General features: G+C 37.2%; 1 protein-coding gene across 1 annotated transcript in view; it reads right to left on the bottom strand.

Moving 5' to 3' along the window:
• Nucleotides 1-3833: 3833 nt before the first annotated feature.
• Nucleotides 3834-12982, bottom strand: part of LOC126237018 (putative odorant receptor 19b) — a 59867-nt gene continuing 50718 nt past the window's right edge. The window contains exon 4 of the mRNA XM_049946759.1: nucleotides 3834-4032. Within this exon, the coding sequence (XP_049802716.1) occupies nucleotides 3970-4032 (63 nt within the window). The 3' untranslated portion in view covers nucleotides 3834-3969. The remainder of the gene's footprint in view (nucleotides 4033-12982) is intronic.

Raw genomic sequence — 12982 nt, forward strand, 5'->3', positions numbered from 1 at the left:
GGTCAGACAGTGACATACATGTTAAGCATTGTAACACAACATTATGCCAAAAAGGTGTATATCATGCTGGAACAAAACTTTACAACAGATTACCAAGATATATAAAATCTCTTCCTGAACTACAAAGCTTTAAAAAGTCTGTGACAGCCTACCTTCTGAAAAACTGCTACTATTCAATCTCACAGTATCTTATGCAAGAAAAAATGTAATTTGTATCTTTAATTGAAGAAATAAGTTATAAATATACAGTATTTCAGAAATTTGTAATTATTAAGTGATAGATCCAATTTGTCATAAAAATTTAAATCACGTATGTATGACGTTTGAAAAACCAATAGCTATAAAAGGTTTTCTGTCCATTATCCTGTGTACAATATATGTACTGAAAAAGAGATTTATATGGACAAATAAATAAATAAATAAATTCATCTTGAAACAAATGTATATGAATGTTAAATGACAACTAAGTGTCCACTTTCGGACAAGATTCATAAGATGCACTTTTCATACGTAAATACTCTTGTAACAATGTGTGTAATGAGAGGCAAAGTGATGACCATTTTTAGGAAAACTTAGAAAAAAAAGAAAAACTAAGACTCTCATGTATTGTAAATAACGATATAGTAGTAGCATTATGTACTCAATTTGCCTCCGGATGTCTCTTCCTTTCTCATAGGCATTACTATATTATCTTTTTATATTTGTCAAATAATAGTGTAGAGTCTCATGAATTTCAATGAAAAAATGAATGTTAGCACTGATAGACAAAGAACCTTCGAACATAAACAGTAGACTTTTCGATGGAGAATTTTAATTAATAAAATTTTTGTGTAACGAATTTGAAGAGTTTTGCCGATAGTCTATATGAGTATAACTTTCTGTACTTACAAGTTTAATATCTCTGCCATGCAAACGTAAACTAATGTTAAACAAGGAAACAAAGCTACAAAGGTGTAGGCAAAAATTATTTCAAGTTGAATAATTTCTAGCTATGTTGGGGGCAGTGTAGTACCTCTGTTTTTCTCTTCTGCTTCCAGTGGAGCAAAATGTGTGTCGGTATATAAACATTAAATTCGTAGCCCAGATGCAAAAGCTGCTAAATGCATTTTTTGTCGATTTTGTGTTGAGCACACTTCCGGATAGATTTTTTCAGCGCCTACACAATGGAATAGGTTTCAGGCCGTTAAACTCGCTATAAACCGCTGAAAAAGGCTGTAGACAATCTTGTGCGGTTGCAAAAGCCGCTAACTGCACGTAATCTTCGGAAGCAAAGTCCGCTAAATGTGTAACGTTTGCAAAACCCACCGAGTTCAACGGGTATGGCGTTCGCCGTGCTATATCCGGATGCAAAGCACGGCAGCTGACATCAGACTTACCAATCTAAGCATTCAAACCTAAATTACAGTTTGTTAGGATTATAAGGGATAGTTTCCTTATTCAGAGTTATGTTGGCTGCGATCTAGCGAACGCGTACTCAGTGAAGCTCTCGCTGCTGATGCGTTGTCGAAATACACGCCGGTAATCGCCGTTCAGCTCATCAGCAGGGTGTATGTTGACGTCTTTGTGTGATTTTGTGGACGGCTTAAATGGTACAAACGAGGTGGGAGCAATGGAAATAGCAGGAATTCTGAAAGAAATCGAGCCCTTAGTAGTAACAGAAAATGACGAGCCCGAGGGCGTCGGTCCCTCTCGGAAAAGGAAATGGCATCCTGATCAGTGGAAAAGATATGTTTCTAAAACAGAAAGGCAAGAACGTGGAAAACGTTATTAAAGAAATAGTATGAAATGTAAATTGTGTTGCCACTAATTGTTATGATATACACGAAAGGCTTTGTGAAAGTGACTGGTGATTGGTATTTCCAGATTCAAAAAGCCAAAAAAATCGTTTTCACGAAAGGCAGAAACAAGATGATTTGTGTTGTGCAAGGAGAGCGCTTCTACAATTTTGAAACAAGAGAGGGGAAGAGTATCGTGATGATGGGAAAAAATTTCAGCAAAGGCTGCGGCCCAACACCAATCATAGGGGGTGTAGAACTTTGAGAAGCCAAATTCGGAGACGTTAGAAAACTGTAGAGCTCCACTTCGGTGGAGACTGGGTGACACGACAAACTCAAGTTTTATACTGAGGTGTTACACGAACAGAAGGGACTCCTACATTAGCCCCCGCCGCTGCTAACCCTCAACCCGGAAGTAATTTTGAGTTGATGGAGAGTGATGTCACCTAAATGCAATTTTCAGCCAGTTATATTTTCTAGAATTTTTGCATCTGTTTTAACTAAGATGCAATTTCGAACTTATTTTATTTTCTCCAATTTCTTGTGACGTCGAAAGAACGATAATGTATTTTTTTTAAAAAAGCCCTAATGTTGAACAATCATTTCTATTTTTTACGTTAAATAAGGCAGTTTGTCGTTATAAAATAATGTTAGCTTCGTATTTGCAGAATCCAATTTTTCAGTATTTCCAGACTTCTCTCTGAAATAAAACGTATTTTGTTTATATTTGCAGTAACGAAATTCCATCCTTCTGTCATTCGTAACATATCGCCGAAGAGAGGATTTTCCAACCGAATGTTTGTATCGTAACTGGATAGATAAGTTTGTGAAACCTGCTAACAGCATAAGTCAGGTGCAAAAACCTCTAAGGCAGTATTGATCTTAAGATTTTAACGTACAAAACTTAATCACAGATCTCAATCATTAACACCGAGTATTTAATTACTTTTCACTTATTTTCAGAAAAAGAAAATAAATCTTTAATGGTTTGGATGAGACGAGTTTTTCTCGATTCTCTCAGTTTCGCTTATTATGCAGTTAGCAGCTTTTGCATCTGGGCCACTCAAATAGATTTTATCAACTTATGATACAGTAGAGCAAAGATTTACATTACTCTCTATGTGTTCTTTTGTCTCCCTCTTTTTGAAGATGAGGATACCGTAGAGTTTCAGTTGTAGTTCATCACTGAGAACAAGAAGACTCTTTTTGTAATCAGCATTGTCATTAAGTGATATCTGCCATTACATACATACAGCCATACAACATAATTAATTTGAAAGTAGTTCAGCACACATATCAATAATATATCTAAAGAAATATTAAGAAGATTAGCATAAGGCTCAATGAATAATTAATTACTGAAATGTCTAAAGAAATGTAAAGAAGATTATTAGATGATCAGTGAATAATAAACAAGAAAAAAGGTAATTTAAGGATAACTTCTGTGTCTTCTGTTGCTTATTAATCAAGAATGTTCTGTTATGTTCCCAGAACGCTAGCCATAGAGGAATGAAGCATTAGTATTATGTTTATAATATTCTTCTCCCATATGGAAGGTTGTATGGTACATAATTACATAATTTTATATGGGATTGAAGTAAAAGACAAAGAATAGCTAATTTCAGTCCATCAACCATATAAGAATAAATAACAAATTTTTTGATGAAAGACTAAGACCCTCTTAGACACCTATGTAAATCAGAGCCATAAACTATTATTTTATGAAGTCCCAAGAGATGGACTGTTTTGCAATGAGGTAGTCATAAAGAAAAAGTAGCACATTGTTCTGCTGAAAATATGTATTTAGAGCTGAGTTGCTATATACATATTGAGATTGTAGCATTTGTTAGTTATGAAGCTATTTAACTGCAACAAGCTGAGTTGCTATATACATATTGAGATTGTAGCAGTTTGTTAGTTATGAAGCCATTTAATTGCAAAGAGATACTTAGACAACTAGTAAACAGCACAAACAAATTAATTATAAATGTGAGAGAAACTTCGATAAAAATTCAGAATATAAACTCTGTGTAAATGATGTCTTCAACACAATGAGTCATGTGTCTGAAATAATCAGTTACTAATGATGTGCTCTGTTTGCAATGTGATGAAAAGTTATTTGTAAATTTTCGCTGTACTTGAAGCATTCCTTGCATACTTCTTTTTGCTGTGTCATAGGTTCTTCTCTGCTGTTTCAATCTTTTGGTACTTGGAACTGATACAGGAGACTGATGAGGGTGTACGAACTATTCAGAATCTGCAAAAAAAAAAGAAATCATACATTCGTGTACAATTATATCTTAGTATCACATAAATAGATGACAACGAAATGCCAATCATACTCTTAATACAACTACACTATTAGTACAATATAAAAACAACCAAAGTTGGAAATTTCACTTTTATTTACCTAATGAATAGTTTTGGGTCAGTACCCATTTTCAAATCATCTAGCTAGTCAAATTCGTATTCCTCAAAATATAAGAACCAAAACAAGATAACAAAGACATATGTATAACAAAGTGCAAATAAACAGTTAGAGAGCATACATATAACTAACTATGCCCTGTAACTATTCATGTACACTTTGTTATTATATATATATATATATATATATATATATATATATATATATATATATATGTGTGTGTGTGTGTGTGTGTGTGTGTGTGTGTGTGTGTGTGTTTGTTATCTTGACATAGATCTTGTATTTTGTGAAAACCATTTTGACTATCTGGATGATGTGAAAATGGATCCCAGCCTGAAACTAGTCAAGTAAACAAAAGTGAAATCTGTACGTTTTTCCATTGTACTGTTTAACACAACTTGCTGCCCTGCAAATACCCCTCCATGCTGGAAGTTTATAACTATAATATTGTTTATATTTGCAAGTACTGGTACATTCAGATATGTAGGTATTACATTCAAATTCTCCATCCTCCTTACGTGTCTCACCAGCAATAAATGTGCAATACAGACGTCCTGTTTCGCAATAGGCATATTACAAGAAAGGTACGTGCAAGAGTGTATCTGAATTTAGTAACAACTATAGGAAGCCACTATCTATGTATGCATATCCAAAAAACATATTTCTACCTCTATATTCTGCAAACCACTGTAAAGTACATGGCAAAGAGTATGTCCCACATTATTAGGACATTATTTACTAGTTCCTTTCACATATAGAAAGTGGGAAAAACGACTGTTTAAATGCCTCTGTGTATGCTGCAATTAATCCAGTCGTATCCTCGCAATCCCTATGTGAGTGATGCATAGGGGGTTGTAGTACATTCCTAGAGTCATCGTATAAGTCCAGTTCTTGAAACTTTACCAGGAGACTTTCTCAGGATAGTTTCTGTCTGTCTTTCAACATCTCACTTTCCTATGGGTAAAAAAAACCTGTGACCATTCATGCCATCCTTCTCTGTATATAGTCAATACCCCCTGCTAGTCCTATTTGGTATGGATCAGACACAGTTAAGCAATATTCCAGGACGTGTCACAAGAGTGGTTTACAAACAATCTCCTTTGTACATTGATTGCATTTCCCTAGTAGACTACCAATGAACCAAAGTCTGGTACTTTCTTTACTCACGACTGAGCCTATGTGATCATCCCACTTCATGTCCCTACTAACAAGGGGAGACCACGGCGTTCGTATCACGGATTTACTTCAAACTTTGTACACTTTTAATACTCCATTGAGACAACATAATGTGCAAATAGTAAGGTGTACAATGTAAGTGATTTCGACAAAATCGCAGGAGAAACTTTACACGTCAATAATGTACCGTTGCATTGCGACCCTGACCACGAACGTAACATTTCAGGACTATAGGCGGAAGTAAATGCCCTATCACAGGGTTGCCAAATGTTTGCAATGATGTTGCCAGTTATTAGCTGTGCTAGGGCCAGCTATGTAACGAAATGCTTGTCGTGCTCGTCTTATGCGGGCTCTCAGACGAAAGGCGCGAGAGTGTTTAGTTTTCACGCAGCTTTATGTCTTGATACTTTCTGGCGTCGACTATTTAAGCTATTCAGTTAGATTCAGTATAGAATTCCCTATTTTTGAAGCTTTTCAACGTGGAAGTGGGCTGTTAACGTCCGTGTTATCTCTGTGCAGAGATAGCAAATCTAGTGATATTAGTTTCGGCTCATACAGCATACGACATGTGAAATACTCAGGAACACAATATTCCATCACGATTACAGTTTCTCCAAAATATGAAAAGAATAAATCACATACACTGACAGTTTGCAAAGAAAGCTTATTTAAGTGGAATAAAAACTAATTGGAAGTCAAACTTGCCCCACGTGCCACGAAACAGTAAGATATCAAACTTTGCACCTCGAAATCGACAACGTTTACGACCAGTCTTGTGCTGCATAAGAATAAAATTTCATGACTACCAGGAGAATGCAGAAGTGTTAAGTCCCATAAGATTTCACACACATATGAACAATGCAGAAGTATGTTGGTGGGGATGGAAGGAAGAAAAAACGTAGTTAACTAATTATTCGAAGCCACGATGTAATCATTTCATTTGACCATTCAGAGGAGAAGAACCTGTAAATTACTTTCATCAACACAGAAACTAGATGTGAAAAATGTGCAGTTCTACACTTTCACACATTTTTCACCTTGAGACCCAGAAGTATAATGCATAGTAACTATCAAGCTCACTGCTTTCGTAATATTTCTGTCTTGCTTGGTCCCTCAATGATGAAAAGAATCCTAATCCATATCGCTTATTGTTCCTTCGAATCTTTTCTGTGTGTTGTTGTTTGGTATTCGTAAAGCAGATCACTATTTCTGCCCCCACAAGCTACTGGAGCTTTCCATTTACACTTGTAACACTATAACCAGCAGCTGAACCAATTGTAAACCATGATCGTGATCACAAACTCGTGGCTATCTCTAGCTGTAGCAGAGTCCATACTACATTTTTTATTGTTGAATAATATATTGCGACGCCAATACATCTGTCGTCAGGGTGATAACCCTTCACTGCCATGCTTTGCAGCAAAGCAAAGTTTCAACTCTCTTTTCGCCGTTGTTCTTAAAGTTCAACGATTGAAACTGCTTTGCTGATGTGCTATGTCGTATTATGACGGTAACTGATAAGAATCTGCCACTAGAAGGCGCTACTGAGTGTATGACGCGACAATGTGTGTAGCTGTGAGTACCATTGTAAGTCAGGCTGACATTGCTCTCTTTCGGCGGTGATTGTTAATAGTTGAATGGAAGAACACGCGAATGCAAAAAATTTGTAGTGCTTCTACAACCTTTGGAGAGTATTCTGCTCCGTTCATCTTGTATTTCTGCTAATAAATATGTGAGTAGTATACAAATCAATTTCGTTTGCATATGTGCAGTAGTGCGTAATAATACTTCTATCCACAATCGAACGATGAGAAAGTAGTGTTTCCTTCTTTCTGCTTTTTTCTAGTTTATCGTGATAGTTCGAGTGCTGTAATGGATTCATTCTCGTATTTCGACAATGGACGACGTAAAGTGATGACGTATGAAGAATTCATGGCCCTAGAATGCCCTTCTGGCAGTGAAGATGAGTTAGATTTTGACGATTCAGATGAAGACCCGACAATAAACGTATATGATCTGGAATCTGCAGATAGTGATAGCGAGCCTGAGGCTACTGTACTTAATACACATAATTCAAATAATTATTGTTTGAAGGATGATGAGAATGAATCTGTTGCTGATTCACAGGTACCTCAAGCTTCTGAAAAACACCAAAAGGTTCAGAAAAATCTAATCATCTGGAAAAAAACAAAGTGATTCATTTGGAAATGATAAATTTATATTCAAAGGAAAGTCCTCACTGCCACAGTCAGTGCTAGGGTTGTCCACGCTATATCAGTTTTTTAAATATTTTTTAATGATGAATTAATGGCAAAAATTGTTGACGAAACTAATCTTTATAGCACACAAAAAATCCAAACAAACCATTTAATTGCAATGTTCATGACATTCATAAACTTATAGGCATATGTATTATTAGTTCTTTGGCTCCACCTACTGCTGTTCGTGATCTCTGGAATGATGTTATTGGTGTTGAAGTAGTAAAACAGACAATGTCTCAGAGGTACTTTGAGAGTCTGATGGTCACTTTGCATTTCAATAACAATACGAAGCGGCCAGACCCTGAGAGTCAAGATCATGACAAATTGTACAAAATCAGACCTATAATTGATCATGTGAATAAAAAAGGTCTTTTGATTCCAATGAGTGAGCGTTTGTCAGTTGATGAACAAATCTGCGCAACCAAAGCAAGGCACCACATGAAGGTTTATATGAAAGACAAACCACATAAATGGGGGTATAAACTATTTGTTTTGTGTTGCGATATGGGGTTTGCACACAAAATTGAAATCTACAGTGGGCAAGAAAATAATCTCAAATTCAGGTTATATAATGAACCAGATATTGGAGCATCTGGAAACGTTGTGATTCGCCTCATAAGGGAAGTTCCAAGGTATCAGAACTACAAGATTTACTTTAACAGATATTATACCTCTATGGATCTAGTTGTATACCTTTTCAAACTTGGGATCCAGAGTCTAGGAACAATACAAAGGAATAGGATACCAAGTTGCAAATTTCAAAGTGAAAAGGAACTGAAGAAAGAATACGTGGCTATTCTGAGGAATACATCACTACTGTTGACAATGTGGACATTTCCTCTGTTTTGTATAAAGATAATAATATTGCCTGTTTCCTGTTGGTGAGCTGCCAAAATCTGAAGTGTCAAGATTTGACAGAAAGAGGAGAGAGCACAGAATGGTGCAGTGTCCAGCTGTTGTTTCTGTTTACATCTCACATATGGGAAATGTAGGTTTGTTGGATAGCAACATTGGAAGATGTCATATAAAAATTAGATCCAAACGCAGGTATTTACGTTTGTTTTTCCATCTGATTGATATAATTATAATTAATTCGTGGATTCTGTACAGAAGGGTACCAATGGAAAAAACAGCAGCAAAAATGCCATTGAATCAGAAGAAATTTAGAACTGAGTTGGCTCAAACTCTTTGCCAGATTGGTCCTGGAGCAAAAAAACGAGGTAGACCAGCTAGCACAGATCCAAAGATCCAATGTCTCAGAGATACTTTGAGAGTCTGATGGCCACTTTGCATTTCAATGACAATACAAAGCGGCCAGACCCTGAGAGTCAAGATCATGACAAATTGTACAAAATCAGACCTATAATTGATCATGTGAATAAGAAGTGTCTTTTGATTCCAATGAGTGAGGGATCATCATTACCTCCAGAGGAAGTGAGGTTAGATCCTTATGATCACTGGCAAGTGTGGAATAAGAAGAGAACAACATGCAAACGCCCTAACTGCAAAGGCTATATACCTTTATCATGTGTGAAAAGTGCAAAATGAATTTATGTTTAAATAAAGACAAAAACTACTTTCTTGCATTCCATAGTGTTTAAGACATGTGTGTTTCATTATTTTTCGAATATTTCATCAATTATTTCATATCTGTTGTTAATTTGACGTGAAAAAAATATTTTTTACAGTTAATAACATTTTTGTGTGAAAAACTTCATACAGTTTTGCATATGTGCAAAGTGTCACTTATTAGTGTATATGGTAAGTTTCCCACAGTTTTGCATAAATGCAAATTGAATAAAAATAAATTTTTTTTCTGACTTAAAAACATCTTATTTATTTCAAACATTTTTCCTGACATCCTTGAACAATTTGAAACACAAAAAAAAAAAAAAAAAATATTTTAACTTCTAAAAAAAAGTGTGTAATGAAGGGTTAAATGAACAGGCGTGTCTCTCACAAGCATCCCGTTATCGTCTTTTGTTACTGGGGATTTTCTGTTGCCCTGTAAACGAGACGCTGAGGTAAATATGCGTATCCTGCGTGGCAAAACATCCAACAATCCATCCTTCAAGATGCACAGCTTATGTGCATCGGTACCATACAGTGATTGTAAAGATCTTATGATTGTATGAATAACAATAACAAACTAATAGTGAATGGAGTTTATTACATCACAGAAAAAGGTTTACGATTAGCAACAAAAACAGGCTGATGCCAGTTGGTGCAATGCACTTAAAATTGCGTTCTTGCTATTTGCAGAGAAAAAAAACTGATGCGATACAAATCGGTAGTCCAGCTAGATCTGAACCAGTAACTCCCCTTGTCATGGATCACGAGACGAGCATGATGCAACGAATAAACATGACACCGCTTTGGTTAGCACTCTGCCATTGCTCTTGTGGTAGTTAATGCAGGTCGTTTACAACATTAGATACAAAAGCAGTTGAAATTTGAGCGTGAAATCCTAGGGTCGAAAAATTAAATTTATGAGCCTGATCTCATAGAAACGTGATGGCTATTCAGTTTACGTCATTAGTATGAAAAGAGAATTTAGCAGGATCACTCAGCACCAAAGTCTAAAGTGAGTGAATGATCACGAGGTGCCAAACATTGTCACCAATTTGTCAAGTCTTATCTGCACTAGTAATACGAAGAACTTCATGGACAGTTCACCATGTCCTCACTGCTATCAACAGTCCGCTCACTCCAGCCCTCAGTGAGGCTGCGCTACCAGACACCGATCAAAGGGACAGCTTCAAACAGGAAATTACACCACTGAAAAATAAAAGTGAGGTGCACACTTATCCTGTTCAGCTTGCGGCTTTCAGAAAATTAAAATTATATACAAAACGACCTAGTCCAAAATGTCTTACTGCGCATTGCAGACCTCAAACAGACTCTCTACGTCTGGTCATGTGTCATACTCAACTAGACTATCAGGAATACCACCAATATTGTGGATAATGGACTCATGCATCAATGCCACAGGATGATAAATAAAATAACGGATTCACAGAAAAAACGGAGTACGTGACTACTAAAGCAGAAAGAAAACAGAAGAAATTGGCAGATATGTAGTTGTGCACTTTCAAACTCTCCAAATCTGCCGTAGATAATGCAAACTGACAAGCTTGTTCATTGTTTCCGTAATTTTCGACCCATCTTGTTCGTTACTGAGAAATGAATACAATTCAGATTCATGTCACTGACAGTTGCTTCTAAGCAGTTCAGAGACTTTCTCTTGTTTGTGATGTAACTATACATTCTCAAAGTAGCCGACTATGATTACTCCGGAGGTTGCTAGGAGACATACGACACGGAGGCTTAAGATTCGTCACTTACTTGTGATAATTAGCAGCTCAATTAAAGTAGCAGGAAGCGACAAGATACAGCTTTTACGGCAAAATTGGAACGGATTTCGAAAAGAGGTTCTGTTTTCAAATGCTAGCACTTTTAAGACTATGCGGACAAGGCACTGTTGCAGTAAACACTCACTCGTTGCCATAACTGTATCTGAGGTAGGTAGCTTGCAGTGTGAAAGATGAAAGTAGGGGTAGCTTATGCATCAAAAAGTGCAAATCACTGTTACAACAAAGTTACCAAACAATGCCTACGACGTTGCATAGTCTTGAGTATGCTAATAGCAAGAAAAATGCGTTTTAGTAGCTGGAATGATCGGATCCAGCCATCCTGTAAAGCGTGAGACAGTGTCCTATCAAAAGTTCAGATATCCTTTATTTTCAAATCGCTGTACGGAGCAACTTGCAGCTACAGCGATTTGATGCCATACAACAATAAAGAGCTTCCTTCATGTCTGCATTACGTTCTGTTTGCTAGACGACGTAACGATTTACAAAATCAACGAGGCAGACAACAGTGAGTGGAGTGACCGTACTAAATTCTCGCAATATCCTCTTTTCATATTGATGAAGTAATCTGAATAGTAATCATATTTATATGAGATCGATATCGTAAATTTAATGTTTCGACCCTACGAAGGTCATTCCACACTTAAATTTCGGTTGGTTTTGTATTTCATGTTGTGAAATGTCTATATTAATCACAACCAGAGCAATGGCAGACCGCTAAACGGATCAGTATAATGTTTGCTCTATGGCGCCATACTCGTCTCTTGATTAAAGGCAAGGATAGTTGTTGGTTCAGATTTGTTGGACTACTGATGTCTATTGCTTCAGTTTTTTTTATTTTTACCTTACTAATAGCCAGGACAGAATTCAGTGACAAAATGCTAAGAACATGTTTGCGCTGCGCCAACTGAAAAACAGGAAAACCCCAATAAGAACTCTGCAACAATATCTGTTGATTTAACACTGACGACTAGGCAATCTGGTATATCGATATTTAAGAAATACCGTTACCGGCTTTCGAAATATCGAAAAATTATCTATATATCGACAGTAAAATGATATCGCGATAACCTGCCATTGTAGCAGTAAGCGATCTAACAACTGCGCCAGACACATCTTACATAGGCGTTGTCGACCGAAGTGCCGTATTCTGCCTGGATTTGAATACGCATGCCTATACCAGTTTTCTCGGCGCTTTAGTGTATGTACTGATCTACAGTTTAGTCTCTGTGTTAATGAACATACGTTAACAGAAAAAAATCTCAACGGCAAGAAGAAACTGTACGACGCAAACGAAAGTTGGTAGGCGTGTTTCTACATCTGAAAGATGATGAAATGAAATGTCGTGTGGCTAGGGCCTCCCGTCGGGTAGACCGTTCGCCTGGTGCAAGGCTTTCGAGTTCACGCCACTTCGGCGACTTGCGCGTCGACGGGGATGAGATGAGGATGATAAGACAACACAACACCCGATCCCGTCTATTCAAATTCCACGCGGTCGCATAAGACGGACTAGCAGCGCCAGTACGAGGATGGAAATCAGGTTTTCTTTAAATACACGCTGTAACGGCCGTGAAAGTTCGTTAACTTTGAGACTGGACATGGTTAGTTGATATTATCCAAGAATGTGTCGATTAGGAGGAGGCCAGCTGAGGGCCTGCAACCAACCTGTCTGTATGCTAGACACACTGAACCTGCATCCAGAGTTGTGGTCTGGGGTGTGAAATCGTATGACAGCAGGAGCACTCGTGGCTATCCCACGCACTCTGACCGGAAATTTGTACATCAGTCTGTCGTGCTGCCACTCATGAATAGTATTTCGGGGGGAGGGGGTGTTTCCAACAGGATAATGTTCACCCACATACTGTTGCTCTAATGCAGTACGTTCTACAGAGTGTCTACTTGTTCTCCTACTTCATCACCACATCTGCCTCCAACCGAGCATGTACAGGACTTCATGGGACGTCAACTCCA

The sequence above is a fragment of the Schistocerca nitens genome, chromosome 1 (genome assembly GCF_023898315.1).
Source record: "Schistocerca nitens isolate TAMUIC-IGC-003100 chromosome 1, iqSchNite1.1, whole genome shotgun sequence".
In the NCBI taxonomy this organism is placed as follows: Eukaryota; Metazoa; Arthropoda; class Insecta; order Orthoptera; family Acrididae; genus Schistocerca; species Schistocerca nitens.